This window comes from Macaca fascicularis, chromosome 17 (genome assembly GCF_037993035.2).
Source record: "Macaca fascicularis isolate 582-1 chromosome 17, T2T-MFA8v1.1".
In the NCBI taxonomy this organism is placed as follows: Eukaryota; Metazoa; Chordata; class Mammalia; order Primates; family Cercopithecidae; genus Macaca; species Macaca fascicularis.
The window spans coordinates 32,173,428-32,191,709 of record NC_088391.1 but is presented as its reverse complement, the minus strand read 5'-3'; the positions used below and the strand labels follow the sequence as shown (position 1 = coordinate 32,191,709).

At 43.1% G+C, this 18,282-nt stretch overlaps 1 protein-coding gene across 2 annotated transcripts in view; it reads right to left on the bottom strand.

Annotated features, from left to right (window-relative positions):
• Positions 1 to 18,282, bottom strand: part of OLFM4 (olfactomedin 4) — a 285,024-nt gene that overhangs the window by 74,212 nt on the left and 192,530 nt on the right. Inside the window, exon 1 of one of the 2 annotated variants that reach the window (XM_065533303.1) lies at positions 7 to 93. The exons of the other annotated variant lie outside the window; for it this stretch is intronic. Within the exon in view, the coding sequence (XP_065389375.1) occupies positions 7 to 78 (72 nt within the window). The 5' untranslated portion in view covers positions 79 to 93. Of the gene's footprint in view, positions 1 to 6; positions 94 to 18,282 lie in introns of those variants that run through there. 2 annotated transcript variants of the gene reach the window in all.

The following is an 18,282-nucleotide window of genomic DNA, read 5'->3' as shown; positions in this document are numbered from 1 at the left end:
ACTTACTTTTTCCTCCAGAGGAAAGTGTGATATCCTCATGAAGGGACAAACGTGTACTTGGTAGAACTGGTACAGCATTGTGATATGGAGAAAGTCAAAACAGAGTGAAGAGGTCAAAATAGAGATAGCACTGGGATTTCCCTTTAAACTCTCTTTTGCTTTTCCGGGTAAGTTTCACTCTCTGAGAATACTACTCCTCTTCTTCCAAAACCCATGCCAAAACAAAACCTCTCCTTAACTTTCATTCTAGGCTGTCGGGCAGAAACCGTTATGATGCAGAGTCTATAATTACTTTTTTTTTTTTTTTTTGGCAGAATCTCACTCTGTTGCCCAGGCTGGAGTACAGTGGTGCTATCATAGTTCACTGCAGCCTTGAACTCCTCTCAAGTGATCCTCCCACCTCAGCCTCCTGAGCAGCTGGGACTGCAGGTGTGTGCCACCATGCCCAGCTAATTTTTTTAATATTTATATTTTGTAGAGATGAGGTCTCGCTATGTTGGCCAGGCTGGTCTCAAACTCCTGGCCTCAAGCAATCCTTCACCTCAACCTCCCAAAGGGCTAAGATTACAGGTATGAGCCACTGCAGTAGCCTATGATTAGTTTTAAAGCTTCTTTTCATTGTCCAATGAGCTAATCATCTCTTTCCTGGTTGTCAATTCATCCTTTTAGAAGTTACTTTTTCCTCAGTGCCATCATCATCATCATCACCATCATCACTATCAGGGCTGCCATTTGCAGAGTGTTAACAGGCATCATTTCCTATATACGTTGTTTCATTTACCCCTGAGTGCAGCCCTCTGAGACAGGCAGTGCTACTCTCACTGGAGCTGAGCCTCTAAGAGATTGGTAACTTGCTTAGGATCGTAAAGATCAGATACAGGATTCAAATCCAAGACCAGTGCTTCTAGCATCCTGGAGGCATTCAGATGGGCTTCAGTGGTATCCAACCCCTCACAGTCTGATGGGGACAGCTGTGGTCATTTAGAATACTGGGAGGGACAAAGTAGAACTTGGTCTCCTTTCCAGTGTAGAAGAAGAAACACAGGAAGTTGGAAAGTCACCAGTTTCCCAAGAGGAAAGGTCCCTTAGCAGAGCTTCTCAAACTTCGCTGTACAAACAAATCATCTGGAAAACTTGCTTAAATGCGGATTCTGATTCAGTGGGTCTGGATGGGCCTGAGAGTCTGCATTTTTAACTGGCTCCCAGGTAATGCATATGCTGCTGGTCTGTGGGTCACACTTTGAGTAGCAAAATCCTCAAGAACATCTATTTCAACCTCCTGCCTGATACGTGATTATTCTGCACAGGCTCTGCAAAGACTGAAAAAAATTCAGGAGTAGTGGGGAAGGTTGATGACCCAAAATCTCCCAGAAATACTGGGCCTCTGCTTCTGAAATGAAATTTATTTTTATATCAGCAGTTCAGCAAGTTCAAAATTTATACTATGAGTTTACTACAAATGAGAGTTACCGATCTACATTTCATTTTATGTTCAGGCAGTATCGAAACGGGACTAGAAGTAGCCCCAAAAATGCATTTGGTAATGGAAAAACACACTGATGCTTAACTTGTGTTGTGACACATGAAGCTTTAATTATTTACCAGTTCTTAATGCCTGATTCATAATTAATACCAGAATGCACTTCTCTCCCTAGCTGCTCCTTGATTGCTGCCATGGCTATGGGATTAGCATATCAAGATCAAATTCATCTTTTCTTAGGAAACCCATGAATATGTATCCAGCTCATTGAAGGAGAAGTTTAGAATGCAATTTGCCAAAGCATTAAGAAACTAATAAGGAAACGAAATTGATAATGGTCACCTTCTTAATTTGAATTAATTTCATTAAATTTAAATTAAAAATTAATACAGCTGGAAAGTTTAAATGGGTCCTACCCACACTGACAAAATAGCAAAATTGTCTGCAACTTTTAAAATATCCCTTGTGAAATGATTAGAAGCAATTCTAGCTTTGTCCATAATAGCATAATTTGTTAAAGCATACAGATTGTCCCTGAAATTTTACCTTCTAGAAATCCAGAATAGCAATCGCTCTCATTAAAAATCCTCTTCTCAGAATTGGAATTAGCAGGCCTGGTGACCCAGCCAATAAAAACATTTCTTTCATCCCCAATTCCTTGCCTATAGGCAAACTGCTTTTACCCTCAGAACTAAATGCAGAATGAAGCAGATGTTTTTAAAGTATATCCGTGACATTCTTACTATGATCACCTTTCCGGGAAATTTGGAGGCTTTTCTCAATAACAAGTAGAGGATTTAGAAAAACAAACAACATTAATTTAGGCTTCCAGTTTGAAACATGAAGGCAAATTTGCATTTTGAATGTTTGGCTGTGTCTTGCCTACATTTTTAGTGCTTCAGTTCAAAGTCAGATTGTAGAATTTTGAATCTTCTAAGATTTCATTTCAGCAGCATACTAATTCAACATTTACAGACAGAACCCCAAGAAATAAGGGCTAGCTCATAGCTCCACTTGCCCATGTCAACTCTGGCCACACCATGTGCCCAGCATTGTCGCCTCTCTGTGCCTTTGCCCATGCTAGGGCCTCTGCCCTGGATCACCTTCCCTCTGGCTTTCACTCCCTCTTCTCTTCTTTGTCTGACAATTCTCCTCTCTCAAGGCCCAACTCTAATGCCTCCTGCCCTTGTGAAGCCTCCATGACCCAGTTGCCTGCCACCAAACCTAAAAGCCAAGTTGACTGCTCTGAGCCCTCCAGGCATTCACAGGGTGTCTTCATTGAAATCACACTGTTTCCATAGGGATGCATCTGCCACCTCCATGAAAAGCTGAGTGCCTCAAAAAAAAAAAAAAAAAAAAAAAAAAGTCAACACAATCAGAAATCACTTAATGAATGTAGGTTAAATCACATAAATGAAAGAATGATTGACAGAGTGATCAAATTACTAAATTCATTATTTTGGTCATTCTCTTAGACCAAACCAGATCCACACTAGTCATTCAATCCACTGCTCAGGTATCAGTGGTTATGATTGGACTGTGAACCCCGGGGAACACAAGCTACATTTGTAGACCTGCCTTGCACATCTGAAATGTTCAATAAATATTTTCAAGTGAATGGATGGATGGGTAATAATCAACCTTCAAACTGCTCAGAACGCCACACCATAAAGAAAAATTGTACAGCAATGCTTCCGGCACATCATGCAGTCCCACTGCATGTCCCTCGGGGCCTCCATTGGAGCCCACAGCATGGCAGTTGTGACTCCTGAGCTTTCTGGTGCCTTTTCACTCAACAATGTCCAAAGACAGAAGGCAGCCTGTGATTGTACCACAGCAAAGCACCTCTCCTTGGTTTCAATTCAGATCATTTCATTTTAAACAAAGCTTTCTGGGGCCAAACTGTTACCCAGAGCTGCCAAAGCGAACAGGTTCCCAGCAAATGCTGGCAGTGGCATTGAAAAACACGAGGCTTGGCAAGCATCCGAACAGGAGCCACGTTCTAGTTGTTTAAATTAATGGTGATGTGCATGGTTCTTATCACGCTGCCACTGCCTCTCAGCACTAAGCTGTTCCCCACTCATGGGCTTGATGAGCAGTGACTTGACGACTCCCAGAGAGGGGTGGCCTACTTGGATCTTCACTCTGACAGACATCCCTGACAATAGTGCTCTGGGATTGAGCCTTCAGTCCCCACCACTTCCAGTTTGAGCTCAATCTCCAGAGCAAATGTCTGTTTCCCCACCGTTGGAGAAAGCTGTGAGATTCACGGCAACACCAGCAGCCAGCCTTGGCTATCCTTGTCCCCAGGCAAGGCAGCTGGAAGATTCTTTCTGAGGCAGCTCTGTGTATCTGGGGAACAGGATGGCAGAATCCCCAGAGCACCCCACCGCCTTGCTCCAAGCTACTGGGTCTGTGGCAGCCCAGGAGAGCGCACTTGTGCTACAGGTACCCAGGTGTGCCACTATCCAGGGCCCTGGAACCAGGACATCCTTTTGTAGGACTTTTACGAGCCCTTCCTATGGATGGGGCTAAAGGACCATGACTGACACAGTCTTGCAACCCAGTTTAAAGGTCTCCTCCCCTGTGAATCTTTCCATGACCAGCCCACCGTCACCAATCTTAATAGCAGAGTGGCTGCCCCTGCTCTTTGTCCTTCTGGTGTTCAATTCAGGTTCTCATTGTAATCACACTATTTGTTTAGAGGTCTCTGGGAGGACTGACGGGTAACCTCTGAAAAGCCTGATCCCAAGAAACATTCACACACTCCCTACGATCAGGAAGCTCAACAAGTTGGACCCCACACACTGTCTCAAGCTTCACCTTTGGTGACCTTCCCCCTGCCTGGGGCCCTGCCCTTCCCATGTCACCATCATTTTATCTTGACCTGGTCTATATAAAATAATAGTAGAGAGAATAAAAGAGGGATGGGGACAGGCGAAGATTCTTTTGCCCTTAAGATTGCCCTGTAATGAAAGTCCAGACCCAGGAATCCACTGGGATAGTCTTGCACATGAGACATGCAATATGACTTCTATGGCTCCAGTTTCATGCTACAGAAAGGAGAATGAGCTCATCTTAGTTTGTCGATCAACAAACCCTACTTGAAGCTGATTATGGACCAGCACTGTGTGGGGCACAGGAAGGAGGCAGGGAGGAGAGAAGAAATACAAGACCTGGTCTGGATTCACATTAGATTCTGGTACAGATTGTAGGTACCATAAGAGACTAGGGGAGGGAGAGAACACAGAGATGGGAAAGCCTTCATGAAGCAGATGAGACTTAATGAGTCTTGACAAATGAATAAAATTGAGGTAAACAGGTGCTGATAGGAAACAGGAGGGTGTTCCAAGTTGGTGGAACAGCATTCACAGATTCACAGACTTCACAGGTTTGCCTTCATTCTCACCCTGTCTTGGTGCATTTTTTTTTTTTCTAGAGCAAGGAGGGGAGTCTAGGTCTCTCCTTTCTCTCTTCCTCAAATTCCACTGGAAAATGATCAAAACAGGAATCCCAGAAAACAGCAGAGTCATCCTGGTGGGTACGTAATTATAGACCACAATGTTGATCTATAATACGGAGGGATGAATGTTGGATATTTATACATGTTAGATGGCTAAGCCTGGCACACATGGGGCAGCTGGAACACTTCTGGGGAAGCACCTTGATTTGCTCCAGACAGAGGCAGGAGCAACCTAGGTATGATTGGAGGGTGACATTCATTTCCTTGTCCAATACGACCAGGTGGCAAGGTCCCAGCACATTTGCTGCCCATCAAGGAGGATATTTGCAGGCATCTACTTTTATTTTCTTTCCCAGCAGGTTTGAGGAGATCCATGAAAATTGAGAATCCTCCTAAAAGCCAGAGCCCCTAGTCTTCCGGGAAGTTTTGCAGTCATACCAATTCAGCAAGGGTCCCCAGAGTGGCTGAGGATTCTGAACCTTCTGGTTGCATGTTGCAAAAGAATACAAAGAAATCCAAGTGAGATTCTTTCCTCCAGTAAAAATGAGCACCTGGAAATGAATTCTCTCACACAAACCATTTCTCCTGGTTGAACATTATCAGCCTCTGGACCTTGGCTGGAACTGAGTACCTTCACCATCGATTCATGAAATACAGTTATCTGCTGCCTGGTTTTCTGATAGCAAACCAGGTGAAAAATGCAACTGTTGGCTGGGCGCAGTAGCTCATGCATGTAGTCCCAGAACTTTGAGAGACGAAGGAGGGCCGATCACGAGGTCAAGAGATCGAGACCATCCTGGCCAACATGGTGAAACCCCATCTCTACTAAAAATACAAAAATTAGCTGGGTGTGGTGGCACGTGCTTATAGTCTCAGCTACTAGGGAGGCTGAGGCATGAGAATCACTTGAACCCAGGAGGTGGAGGTTGCGGTGAGCCAAGATTGCGCCTCCAGCCTGGTGACAGAGCGAGACGTTGTCTCAAAAAAAAGAAAAGAAAAAAAGAAAATGCAACTGTTGAGTCCGCTATTGAGAAACCTTGATGCCAGAAAACAGGGGAGCCAGCAGCAGGTAGCTCATCAGACCCCAAACCTATTTTCTCAGTGCCTTGGGAGGGAATTGAGAATTTTGCACTTTGGGGTGAACACTGGGTGATTAAACACTTAAATAATCATCATTGCCAATGCTGAAAAAATAAATGTGTGACTTTCAAGCACAATTTCCTAAAAATTTTTTGACCTGTCCTGTGGGAGTGGGCTAGGGTGCCCAAGTCAAGAGTCTAGGAAAAATGGTGCTGTCTTTCTCACATCCAAGTAATATCAAGATCCATTCATTATCTCCCTTCCTTGGTTTATGGGTTTGTAATTCCCACCAACAAGGCTGGGAATATTGGACCCCATTCTGTCGTGAGCCAGAAAGGAAGAAACACTCTCCTGGGAAGCCAAGTGCTCACTTGTGTGAAGTAAATTACCTCTTCTGCAGTGCAAAATGGTTGGGATCCTACAATTTGGGCCCAGGAAAACACTCCCTTGGGAGCAATCTGCTCAGCCACATGTGATAAATTCAGTCTATTTTTAAACTATTCTCTCTGGCATATCTGAGTATGAGCACAGGTGAAGGTAACTGGCCAAAACAAGTCAATCAAGTCAAGTTTTCCCTACACACACACACCACACACATATACACACCCACACCACCTCTTGTCTTTGTTCCTAGGTCTCTCCTCCTTCCTCCCTTAAGCTTTCCCTTCTCTCCCTTTACAATTCTCCCTAGACCCTTCCCTACCCATCTTTCCTCTTCACTTTTCACATTACCACTCCTCTTCCCTGAATCTCTCTTTCCTCCCACTCACCTCCTCTAAAAATGAGTCATGGTAAACAGAAAGCTCTGGCTTTTCAGCACAAATAAATAAGACCAAAAAAATCATCAGGAAAAAAAAAAAAAAAAAAAAAAAAAACAGGATCTCTTCTTAATGCACAGTTTAAAACTTCCAAAGGCTTAATAAAAATTTGGCATACATATGGTGTGTGAAGCTTGCATCTCTGCATTATAAATCTGACATCAACTCACAGATATAATGATTTTGGCTCTGTGCCTTTCTAAAAGGAGACAAAATGTTTGGAGTCATTATTGGCATTACTGTCTAACAAGAGAAAGGAAGACTCTAATTATGACTAGACAAATCATGAACAAGGTTCATTTCATTGCAATCCTGGGAAAACAATGCATTGGGGAAAATTAATGAGGGCAAAGGGTAGATAAAAGAGAAATGTCTAATTTGCAGAACGTCCTCAGTTGCTCTTCCAAACCAGCCACCCTGGATTACAGGCCTCCTGGCTGTGTTAATGTTCCCCAAACTTTTCCAATCCAAGTGTTCCTCTGTGCCACCTAAGAGCATCCTTGGCCACTCCATAGAGAAGCACCTAAAAAGAATAGTGAGCAGATTGAAAAACACTAAAAATACTTTCAGGAAAGTCCATAGTTTACAGGAATCCAGAAAGAATCCTTTTGTCAAATAAGTGGCCATGCCCTCATTTCCTGGTTTTATAAATTCCATTTTTTATGCAGCAGGTTTTCTTAAAATAGGCTTGCATGGTTGTCTCCAACGCCACACTGACATGGGTGGCCAAAGCAAGGAGATCACTTGAGCCCAGGAATTCAAAACCAACCTGGGCAACATAGTGAGACCTTGTCACTACCAAAAAAAAAAAAAAAAAAAATTTAATTAACTGGTCATGGTGTTGTACACCCATGATCCCAGCTACTAGGGAGGCTAAGATGGGATAATCGCTTGAACACAGGAGGTCAAGGCTACAGAGAGCCATGATTGTGCCACTGAATTCCAGCCTGGGCAACAGAATGAGACCCTGTCTCCAAAAAAAAATAAAGATATAAATAAAGACATAAACAATAGCCACTACCCTGGCTTCAACCAGGGGGAGAAGCAAGGGAAAGAAGGAAGGGATGATATGAAGGAGATATTCAATCCAATGCCCTGCCTCAATTAAATCTTAAAAACTCTTTAGTCAATGGATGGCAAACATACAAATATATAGTACTGCCTCTGAAGGCCTCAGAGTACCCAACATTCTGGTAATTTGTACACTGTGGGCACAATCAGGACTTTCTGGGGTGATCATGAAGATAAACATACACCTGCTACTTAATATTTTGCAGATGAACCAGGCCTCTAATTGACTGCCTAATCTCTTCTGAGACACGTCAATGTCCTTTAATGAAAACCCAAATGATCACTGATAATGTCTGCCACTACTGATTTGATTTGGTGAGAAGATGGAGCATAAAATTGTCGAAGGTCACCTGGGATCTCACACCTTCTCCCAGTTCCTTCAGCCTGGCCTCACTCTGGCTAGGAGACTTTAAGATTGACAACAGAATTTATCCATCAGCTGTCCCAGTAGCTCACTGCCATGGATAATTAGCCATTGGCTGTTTATTTACATAACTTCGATTTGCCTAGGGACCCACAGCTTATTTATTCCAATAAGCAGCCATTCTGCACCTACATAAATGGGAAGAGAAAATGCATGACTTTTTTATGGAAACAGACAGGATTTTTGTTAATAAACATACATGTGATAGTGGTAGATTATAATCAATATTGGACTTGGTGTTTTAGAACTGTCTTCCATTTGAAACATAATAAAACTGTATTAATTTGAAACTCGAAGGACCAGAAAAAAACTTAACCAGCTTAACTCACTTCAGAGTATCTCATATTTTTGCTCAAGAAAGAATGGGGCATCAGGCTGCTGAGGAAAAGCAGTTGCCTCCAATCAAGCATGATTTTGAATAACCAATATTGATTTAATGAGGTTTTCCTTTATATCAGCGTTTCAGCCAGCACTATTCTAGCTGCACAACCTTCCAAGGTCAAGCCCAGAGGTTTGCCCCTTACCTGAGGTGGAAAATAATGAAATCCATTTTCCCCTGGGGAAAAAAATACCTATAAATCACATTTTCCACACCTCACGTGGCTGTCGCAAATGGCCCCGCTATACAACATGTCTATCTGTCACTCCTTCAGCTGCCTCAAGGAGACTCCATCAGACTCTGGGGAAAGGAGCAGCAGGAAGGAAATGACAATTTGAGCATCAGACTGACAGTTGGAGCATGGGCTGTGCTGCAGTGAGGCTGGGAGTTTAGGGAAAGACTCTCTAGTATCTGAGGGTTGTTTTCTCCCCTAAGTAAAATGAGCATGAGCCGGGAGGAGTCAGTCAGCCTAAAAAATGGGAGCAGCATCTGAATACAAAGGTTACAGGCTAGATGGCTTCTTCACACTGCTCTTTATTTTAAGATCAAGATTGTCTGTGGCAGTCCTACCATTCTGAATTTCTATGTGTTGCCCTGTATTGCAATTAATCAAAATACACAACATCATAACACCAATTGGTGGTCTCATCACATAGGTTGTAAATCATCCACAGAACTCCGAGTCATTATTGGAGCTGAATTTGCACATCGCCTTTATGGAACACTGGGGTTATGTAAAGATGTTCCTGGAACTCAATACACAGATGAGTCTCTGCGCCCTACGACAAGAGTGGGGAGATTTGGAGCTGTTGCCAAGCCCCCTCCACAATGGATTCAAACTCTGCCTGAGCCATGTGTGGAATAACAGCCTTGCCTTAGAGAATAGATGGGCACAGTTAGTGCCTTGTGATATTGTAGGATAACATAGGTTGTTTCCAGATTTCTTTTTTTTAATTTTTATTTGTATTTCAATAGTTCTTAAGATACAGGTGGGTTTTGGTTACATGTATACTTTTTTTGTTTGTTTGTTTGTTTGAGAGACAGAGTCTCACTCTGTCACCAGTCTGGAGTGCAGTGGCGCAATCTCAGCTCACTGCAGCCTCCGCCTCCCGGGTTCAAGCGATTCTCCTGCCTCACCCTCCCAAGTAGCTGAGATTACAGGCATGCACCACCACGCCCAGCTAATTTTTGTATTTTTAGTAGAGACAGGGTTTCATCATGTTGGACAGGATGGTCTCGATCTCCTGACCTTGTGATCCGCCCGCCTCGGTCTCCCAAAGTACTGGGATTACAGGCGTGAGCCACCGCGCCTGGCCAGATAAGTTCGTTAGTGATTTCTGAGATTTTGGTGCACCCATCACCTGAGCAGTGTACACTGTACCCAATGTAGTCTTTTATTCCTCACCCGCCTCCAAACTTTCCCCCCTACAACCGAGTCCCCAAAGTCCATTATATCATTCTTATGCCTTTGTGTCCTCATAGCTTAGCTCCCACTTATGAGTAAGAACTTACCGAAAGTGAGACAGCTGGAAAGCTGTTTCTCAAGTTATGCAACATCCTAACGGCCACTAGAGGGCGCATCAGGGACGGTGCTGGAGCTGCCCTCTACCGGCGGTGCTGACAGAAAGGGAGCTGTCCAGGGACCCGGGTAAAGAGGGGAAACTCAGGCCGGGCACGGTGGCTCAAGCCTGTAATCCCAGCACTTTGGGAGGCTGAGACGGGCGGATCACGAGGTCAGGAGATCGAGACCATCCTGGCTAATACGGTGAAACCCCGTCTCTACTAAAAAAATACAAAAAATTAGCCGGGCGAGGTGGCAGGCGCCTGTAGTCCCAGCTACTCGGGAGGCTGAGGCAGGAGAATGGCGTAAACCCGGGAGTCAGAGCTTGCAGTGAGCTGAAATCCGGCCACTGCACTCCAGCCTGGGCGACAGAGCGAGACTCCATCTCAAAAAAAATAAAATAAAATAAAATAAAAAGAGGGGAAACTCAAGGAGAGGCCAAGTAACTGGAGCTGTGCAAAGCTCTGGTGCCTGGCTGCTGCCTTTTGGGTGAAGGTGTAGGAAAGTCGGCAAATCCCTACCAAGGAACTACTAGGTTTGGAGCTCAGAAAGTAGGGGCGGGGTTGCAGGCAGCTACAAAAGTCCTGTCTTAAGATTACTGGTACAGGGATTGCTGTTGTAGTCTCAAGAAAATGACTTCTTCACTTTTCCAGATACATTGCCCAAGATTAACAACATGTACAGTTGTGTGTGCATTTTTGTGATTTATCCTAAATGATCTACTTTTATATCCTAGACTCCATGGATGTATGACATTATGGAGGACAATCACTTTGGAACCATAAGCCCTGGATGTCTCTGGCACACCATCCACCACCATCTACCACCTGATGCTATTTCTTGTCCCTAATTCCTCTTTGCCTTTCTCTCCACTAAAGCCTTCATTCCCATTCACTCATTCTCACTCATCACCTTTCTACTCACTAAGCACCTATTATGTGCTAGAGCTGGGATTACAGTAGTAGGAGAGAGAAAAGGCACAGCTGCTGACCTCAAAGAATTCACCATCTAACCCTCCTTCTGCACTCCCTATTACTCCATGGAGGAGGGGAGGGTGACAGTGTGAAATATAATTTGAAAAAATATTGGGGGCCAGATAGTGAAAAGCGTTAACTGTCATTCCAAGGATTTCAGATCTCATCTCATGGCAATGGGAAGCCATGAAAGATTTTAAGCAGGCGACTTAGATCCAGTTTTAACTTGCATAAAGATACGGAGGCTAAAAATTGTTCAACCTTATTAGTAATGTGATTAGAACTTCAAAATGAAATATTTACCTAAAGGATTGCTGCGTTTTTGAAGACAATAGTTAGTTTTGGGAAGGATTCCTTAAAATTAACAATCCATTATTGACAAGAATGAAATTTGGTATAATCTCTGAGGTTAATTTGGCATATCCATCAAGCACACAAAATGTTGCATCCCTTTTGACCTGAAAATGGTACTAATCCAATGAGAAATGATGGAAACCTAACCTAATGTAGGGACAGGGAGGTTTTAAAAAAGGACAATACTGAGAAAAGTTTATTCTAGAGACAAAAGTCATAAAACCCTGTAATCGAATGTATTAGGGATGATAAATAAAAGGAAAGAGTTGAATATAACTTCATGGGTTGTAACCTAGGCAACTAGATCTATGTAGATACTCTAAAATTACAACAATTGGAGCAGAAAGAGGGAGAAATTGTGAGAGCAATTAAAAGTTAACTCTGGACATTTGAGAGCACAGAGTATGTGAGAGGAAACATCTGTGGGACACCCAGATGAAAAGTTTAATTGGATATGAAGATTTCTAAAGAAGCAATTTGGAAAGCATTTGTGATATTTAAGAAGAGTGTCAAGTGGTGAAACTGGAAATCGTATTGCAAAGACGAAAAGAATGAAAGACAAGTAAAGAAGAATCAAGGGCAGGTTATAGAGGTAGGGTACTAGCTTGAAGAACAGAATCAAGGGAATGATTTGCTAGCGTCCAAGAGTTTTTCAGTGGCAGTAGCTTGCAAAAATGTCAAAGCTGCATGGGAGCACCCAGCAGAAGGAGAGAAAGAGAAACTTTTAAAGCAATAAGGATAAGTTTATCAGATTTTGAAAATAAAACTATAATACAAGACACTCAGTTAAATTAGAATTTCAGATAAACAATGAATAATTTTTAGCTCTGTGCAATATTTGGGACATAGTTATACTTAAAAAGTTGCTCACTATTTGTCTGAAATCCTAATTTAACCAAGTGTGCTGTATTCTGTCAGGCAATCCTAGGCAGGGCAAACAAGGAGGGAACAAGAAGTTAAGGGAAAGAGTGTGGGGTGTGTCTGTTCTGAGAAATGGGAGAGAAAAGAAGGAAAAATGAAGAGAAAACTATTTCAGTGTAGGAAGCTCTGAAACCATGCCCTCTATTTTCTCAAAGCTGGAGGTCAGGTCATCTGCAGAGAGTGGGCAAGTCAGAGGTCAACATGGAGATCTGATAGGAAGATGTAAAAGCTAGAAGCATCAACTGTGGTGAGAGGAAGGGAGTGTCCCCCAGGGACAGGTCTGCCGAAAGCACTGAGGGTGCGCTGGTTCTAGAGCTGTGCATCTGTACAGGGCAGGGTGGAATAAAATGAGGTTTGAGGGCCAGGTCAGGCAGGGCCTCGTAGGACATGTGAGCAAGCTTTACATTTCATTCCCATCAGGCAATGGAAAGTAAGCGAGTCAGCGGAGGGGTGTGTGTGTGTGTGTGTGTGTGTGTGTGTGTGTGTGTGTGTACATCCTCTGGCTGCTGAAAGAATTAAAGGTGGGCAAGAGTGGCTGTTGGGATACCAATGGGGAGAATAGGATAGTGGTTCAGGAAAGGGATAGCAGAAACCTGGACTGCAGGGTTGGGGGAGTAGCGGAGAGAGAAGACAGAGAAAGAAGGGGGAGGAGGAGAAGGAGAAAGAGGGAGAGAGAGAGAATAATCTAGACTTAGACTTGGCAATGACTGGATTTGAGAACATGATTAGGAAAAGGGAGGCAAAGGAGAGGTGTTCAAGATAGCTCCCTAGTTCCTGACATAAACAGATCAGCAAATAAAGAACACTGACATAAGGAAAACCAAAGGAGAAAGTGATGTGGCAGAAAGGACACTAAACCCAGCCTTGATGCTCACACTCCCTTAGAACCATGAGGGGAAGTAGAGATGGCATGGATTATGGTACCTATCTATTCTTTGAGCATCTCAGGACCAAGCGTTTCACATTCCCATGTGAACTCCACAACAATTCTACAGGGAGAATGTTATTATCCCCATGTGGCAGAACAATATTTGGAATGATTAATTGATTTTCTGCCTTGCTCTGGATACTTAGCTTTCTTTCACCTCTTCACTGCTCCCAATTCAAGCAACTGGACCAGTCAATGCTTATCACATTAGGGGGCAGATGAAACAGGTAGAAGGCAAAGAAAAGAAAAAAATATTCTAGCATTCCATTCTAAAGATTCAATGTTCTTATAAGACTCAAAAGGACCTTGGGCATAGGTTAAATGCTTGAATAAAGTGAAGTTTAAGAGCAGAGCTTTCCCTGGAGACTAGACCATTTTTTTTTTCTGCTAGGGAGAGGGATGATATAAAGGATGTTGCTGAACTCCAGAGAGGAAACCCTGCACCTATTGACCAGCAGCGCCCCACACAGGCAGCGAGGCCTCTAGAGAGAAATGTACCATGAGTCAAAACGACGGCACCTTAACTACACCACAGAGATTTTTATGCCCCAGTGTTGCATGAGAGTAACAAAATTATTGCAGACGTCTCATGCATAACATGAAAGTGGAAGAGAGAATCAGAGGACCTGATGGGTCCACATGGACAGGAGCAAGGGGCACCTCAGCGGCAACCTCAGTTTGATGGATAATCAAGATCCAGAAGGGTCAAAGGTCACTGTGTTGGATTTTGGTGGACAGATAATAGCAAGGTCAGGACTCGCTCTCCCCAGTGCTTTGACACTACAAGAAACAAGGAAAGGTGGGAGGGGCCCCTAGGTTGGCTGGGATTAAGTTATATCCTGAACAAAATATATTATCGTAGATGTAAAGTTCAGTTATCAGAAAATTTTGAAAGTTACATTTTTGTACAATTGAGTTATGACAAGGTTTATATCTATTGGCTTACATTTTGTAAATGCAAAAACTAAGGCTTGGGGAGTTGTTGAGCCTTGCACAAAAGTGAGTCAGGGAAGAATTAATTCAGATGCAGGTCTATTTGCTTCTAAGCCCACTTCCTTCCCACTCTATCATAATTCTTTATTCAGGGAAAGCAATTTCTGCCCATCTGCCCCAACCGCTCCTGCAACCATTGGCTTCCATTACAAATCAGCCTCATGAAATGGGAGTTGTGAATACCAACCACCAATAGAACACTTCAAGATCCCAAGAGCTAAGAAGCCTTCCAAATTAGAAACTTTCTTTGAACAGTCAGTTACTTGGATATGGTGGCTGTCGGAATCACTAGACCAATGAATACACTAAAAACAACAATTTGCAATTCTTAAAGCCCAAATAATGCCACCCAGAGTCAAACTGAGATTTTTATGCTGCCATTAAAGCAAAGTATCAGCAATTTCTCAGGGAAGGGGAAAACCAAGAGTTCAAAGGACACATTAGCAAGTTTCCCAATTAAATGCCGAGCAGTAATACAACTTCGTTTTAGCACCCTCTTACTTAGTCACTTAATTTTTCTTGAAAAAGAAAAGCAATCCTCAAGGGTGTCAAACCTAATGCCTGTCTAAGTAGACAAAGCTAATGCTTTTTCGGAGAGGCTACCAAGCCATATATCTGATTATATCTATTTCTGAACAGGAAAACTGATCAATTAAGGGAGAAAGAGGTTTGCAGAGCCAAACACTGGAAAAAAAATAAATAAATAAAAAAGCTGCAGGCAATGCTCCTGCTGGGAGCTAATGAAAGTTCCACATAAGAAGTTAGATTCCAAATTGGAGGCCATGAGAGTAGTGTTCACATCAGTCAAGCCAGAGTGAAGGAACACGTTGAATAGAGACGGAACAAGGACAGTTTTTTAACTAACTTAGGGAACTGATGCGTGAGCTCATAGTGGGCCCTGAACTCTGTTGTCCATGTTTATCCTCAGAGGGCAGGATATCGTGAGGGTTTTATGTAATCTTTGTGGGCCCAGCATAGCACAACACAGAGCTGGATGCTTCAGAAATCCCTAAATCATGCAAATAGTCAGTATACGATATATACTTGCTGATGAAGTGGCCAATGAACAGTTCCTTACGTAAAAGGGAAAAGAGTCACACATTCACACAGTATACCACAAAATACTCTGTGCTGTAGAATCAACAATGGCTTGTACTTTGATCAAACTACAGGAAGCCAAGCATATCACCTGAACTTAAGTCAGGGCTTCGTATCCATTTTAAGCACTGCTGTTCATCAGCACCTGGTGCATAGTAAGCGGTCAATATGGACCTGCCAAAGGAACGGATGGCCACAGAGACCTACAATTATAAGGCTAGGAGCCATCTCCAAAGGTCAGTTATCCTAAACTCTCAACACTAATAAACTGAGTGGTGGCATTGCCCCCACATACACGAGCAGAGTCGAGATAATAAATATAAGCAGAGAAAGACAATTAAGATGAAAAGGATAGTAGAGGATCTATATGTCTGTCTCTTGTGGGAGATCTTTGGGAATAAGATAAAATCTGCCTGTGACAGTTTGAGTATACCCCCGTCTAGGTAGGGAGCTGGGGAGGAAATAAGTATATACTATGGCCTGTGACTCTAAGGCCCTGTTGGGTGTGTCTTTCACAGGACATTCATACTGGCATTAGCTAAAGTGCCTGGTTGTCCCCGTGGCCTTGTAATGAATCGATAAGACTTAGAGCTCTTCTAAAACCACTCTGTCCCTGGCCTCAAATAATCAAATAATTAATTATCTTTCTCTTTCCTCATCAGTGGTTCACACTCAAGGAAATATTTAATTTTCCCTAACTGAATTTGTCCTGTACAAAGGACAATTCGCCTGGGTTAACTATTGAGAGACTGACTCCCTGAGTCCTCTCCCTGCTCCTCAAAACAGGCGAGCCAGCTGCTCCAGTCTTGGGACACTTGTTCTCATTGTTCCAGAAAGCTAATACGTTCTAAGCCGCAGAGGGCAGAAGGTGCTGTCCGAAACCCCAAGGTGAGCTCACATCTCGAGGCTTCTGGTCCTGAAAAATGATCAAGTTATAGGTCTCACATCTGCTGCAAGTGACCCCCACATTCCTTTAACTTTTCCAATGAAAATTTGCACCCATCATGACACAGACTTAGCAATTGCAAAGAACACATGCTCATGAAGGGCATTTTTGCCTTTTAAATGAATTTGTGGGAATGACCTCCCTGGAGTGGGGACAGGACTCCTGTCATGGAGTCCCATTGAGGCCTGGACTGAATGTGCTGCTGCCAGCCCACTGACCCCCACCCCGCCCCCCATGGTGTGACTGCGGCTCAACAGTTTGTGGTACCATATGGCAAAGGTTGAGGTCAGACAGATAAAACATTTCATTGCATTGAAGAATGGTTAACAAACACGTGAATGTAAATTCTAACACATTGTAAAACTGTGGCAAACCAGGCTGAAAAGAGACTTTAGTTATGGCAGGAAATCTGTTTTTCAGCTCCACCCCAGCCCTTCCAGTTCATTACAGGTATTGTGGAGAGAAAATGGGGTTTTGTGTCCTCTCTTGGCAATCTGCACTGTGCTCTTCTGCCAGATTTCTAATGACTTTTCAATGATGATTTAAGAGGTTTAGTGCCTACAAGTTGTAAAGGATTGCTCTCCTCTCCCCTCCAGTTCATCCACTGAGACGCGCACACACACAATCTCCCATCAGCAGAACCAGCATCCGCAACTTTTGTCCAAGTGTCACTTCACAGCTCACTCTCCACGTCACAACGCCCTCTGAGGTCACTGGATCAACCTAGTGGCAAGAGAAAACCTCCAGAGCTCAGTGGTTTACACCAGAATTGGATCTGTGGCAATTTGTAAACGTCGTTGGTGGCAGAACCACCCCCACTACCAAAAAGGAAACTCCCATAACCTGGGGAGAAATTTAAATTGAAACCAACTTTCTCTCTTTAAGCTAGCAGCTGTCACTCAAAACACAAACACACACACACACACAATGCAGAAGCCCCTATTGTAATGCTTTGAGTGTCTCTGCCCTCTCCTTTGTTACCCATAGTGTGAAACCCTAGAGGTTGGAGAGCTCTAGGAGAGATACAGGCTTGGGCTGTTGGGAACACATGAATGGCTCACTCTGAGGCTTACTTAGAAATCTCTTTCTCTTATGGCCATTATGGAAAACAGTACAGAGTTTCCTCAAAAAATAAAAATGGAACTTTCATATAATCTGGTATATACCCAGAAGTGTATATACACATAGATGAAATCAGTGTATCAAAGAGATACCTGCACTCCCACTCTCACTGTAGCATTATTCACTATAGCCAAGATACAGAACCAACGTAAGTGCCCATTGACAGAAGAATGGATAAAGAAATTATGCTACATATAAACAATGGAATATTCTTCAGCCATAAAAAAAAGAAATCCTATCAATTGCAATAACACAGACAAACATGAAGGATATTATGTTAAGTGAAATAAGCCAGGCACAGAAACACAAATAGTGCACGATCTCACTTCCATGTGGAATCTAAAAAAGTCAAAGTCACAGAAGCAGAGGATAGAACAGTGGTTGCCAGGGGCTTGGGGGAGGGGAGTGGGAAGTGCAGAGATGCTGGTCCAAAGTACAAATTTTCAGTTAAAAGATGAACATGTTCTGGGGACCTAATATACAGCACGGGTGGTGATGGGTGTGTTCATTAACTTGATTGTGGTAATTACAACATACATGTTTATCAGATCATCACATTGTATACTTTGACTATATTTAATCTTTTTCAGTTAAATATTTTAAAATTTCAAAAGGAAAGGAAAACAAATCTCTTCCTCAACCAAGCATCCACAACTCCCCTCCCTCTATC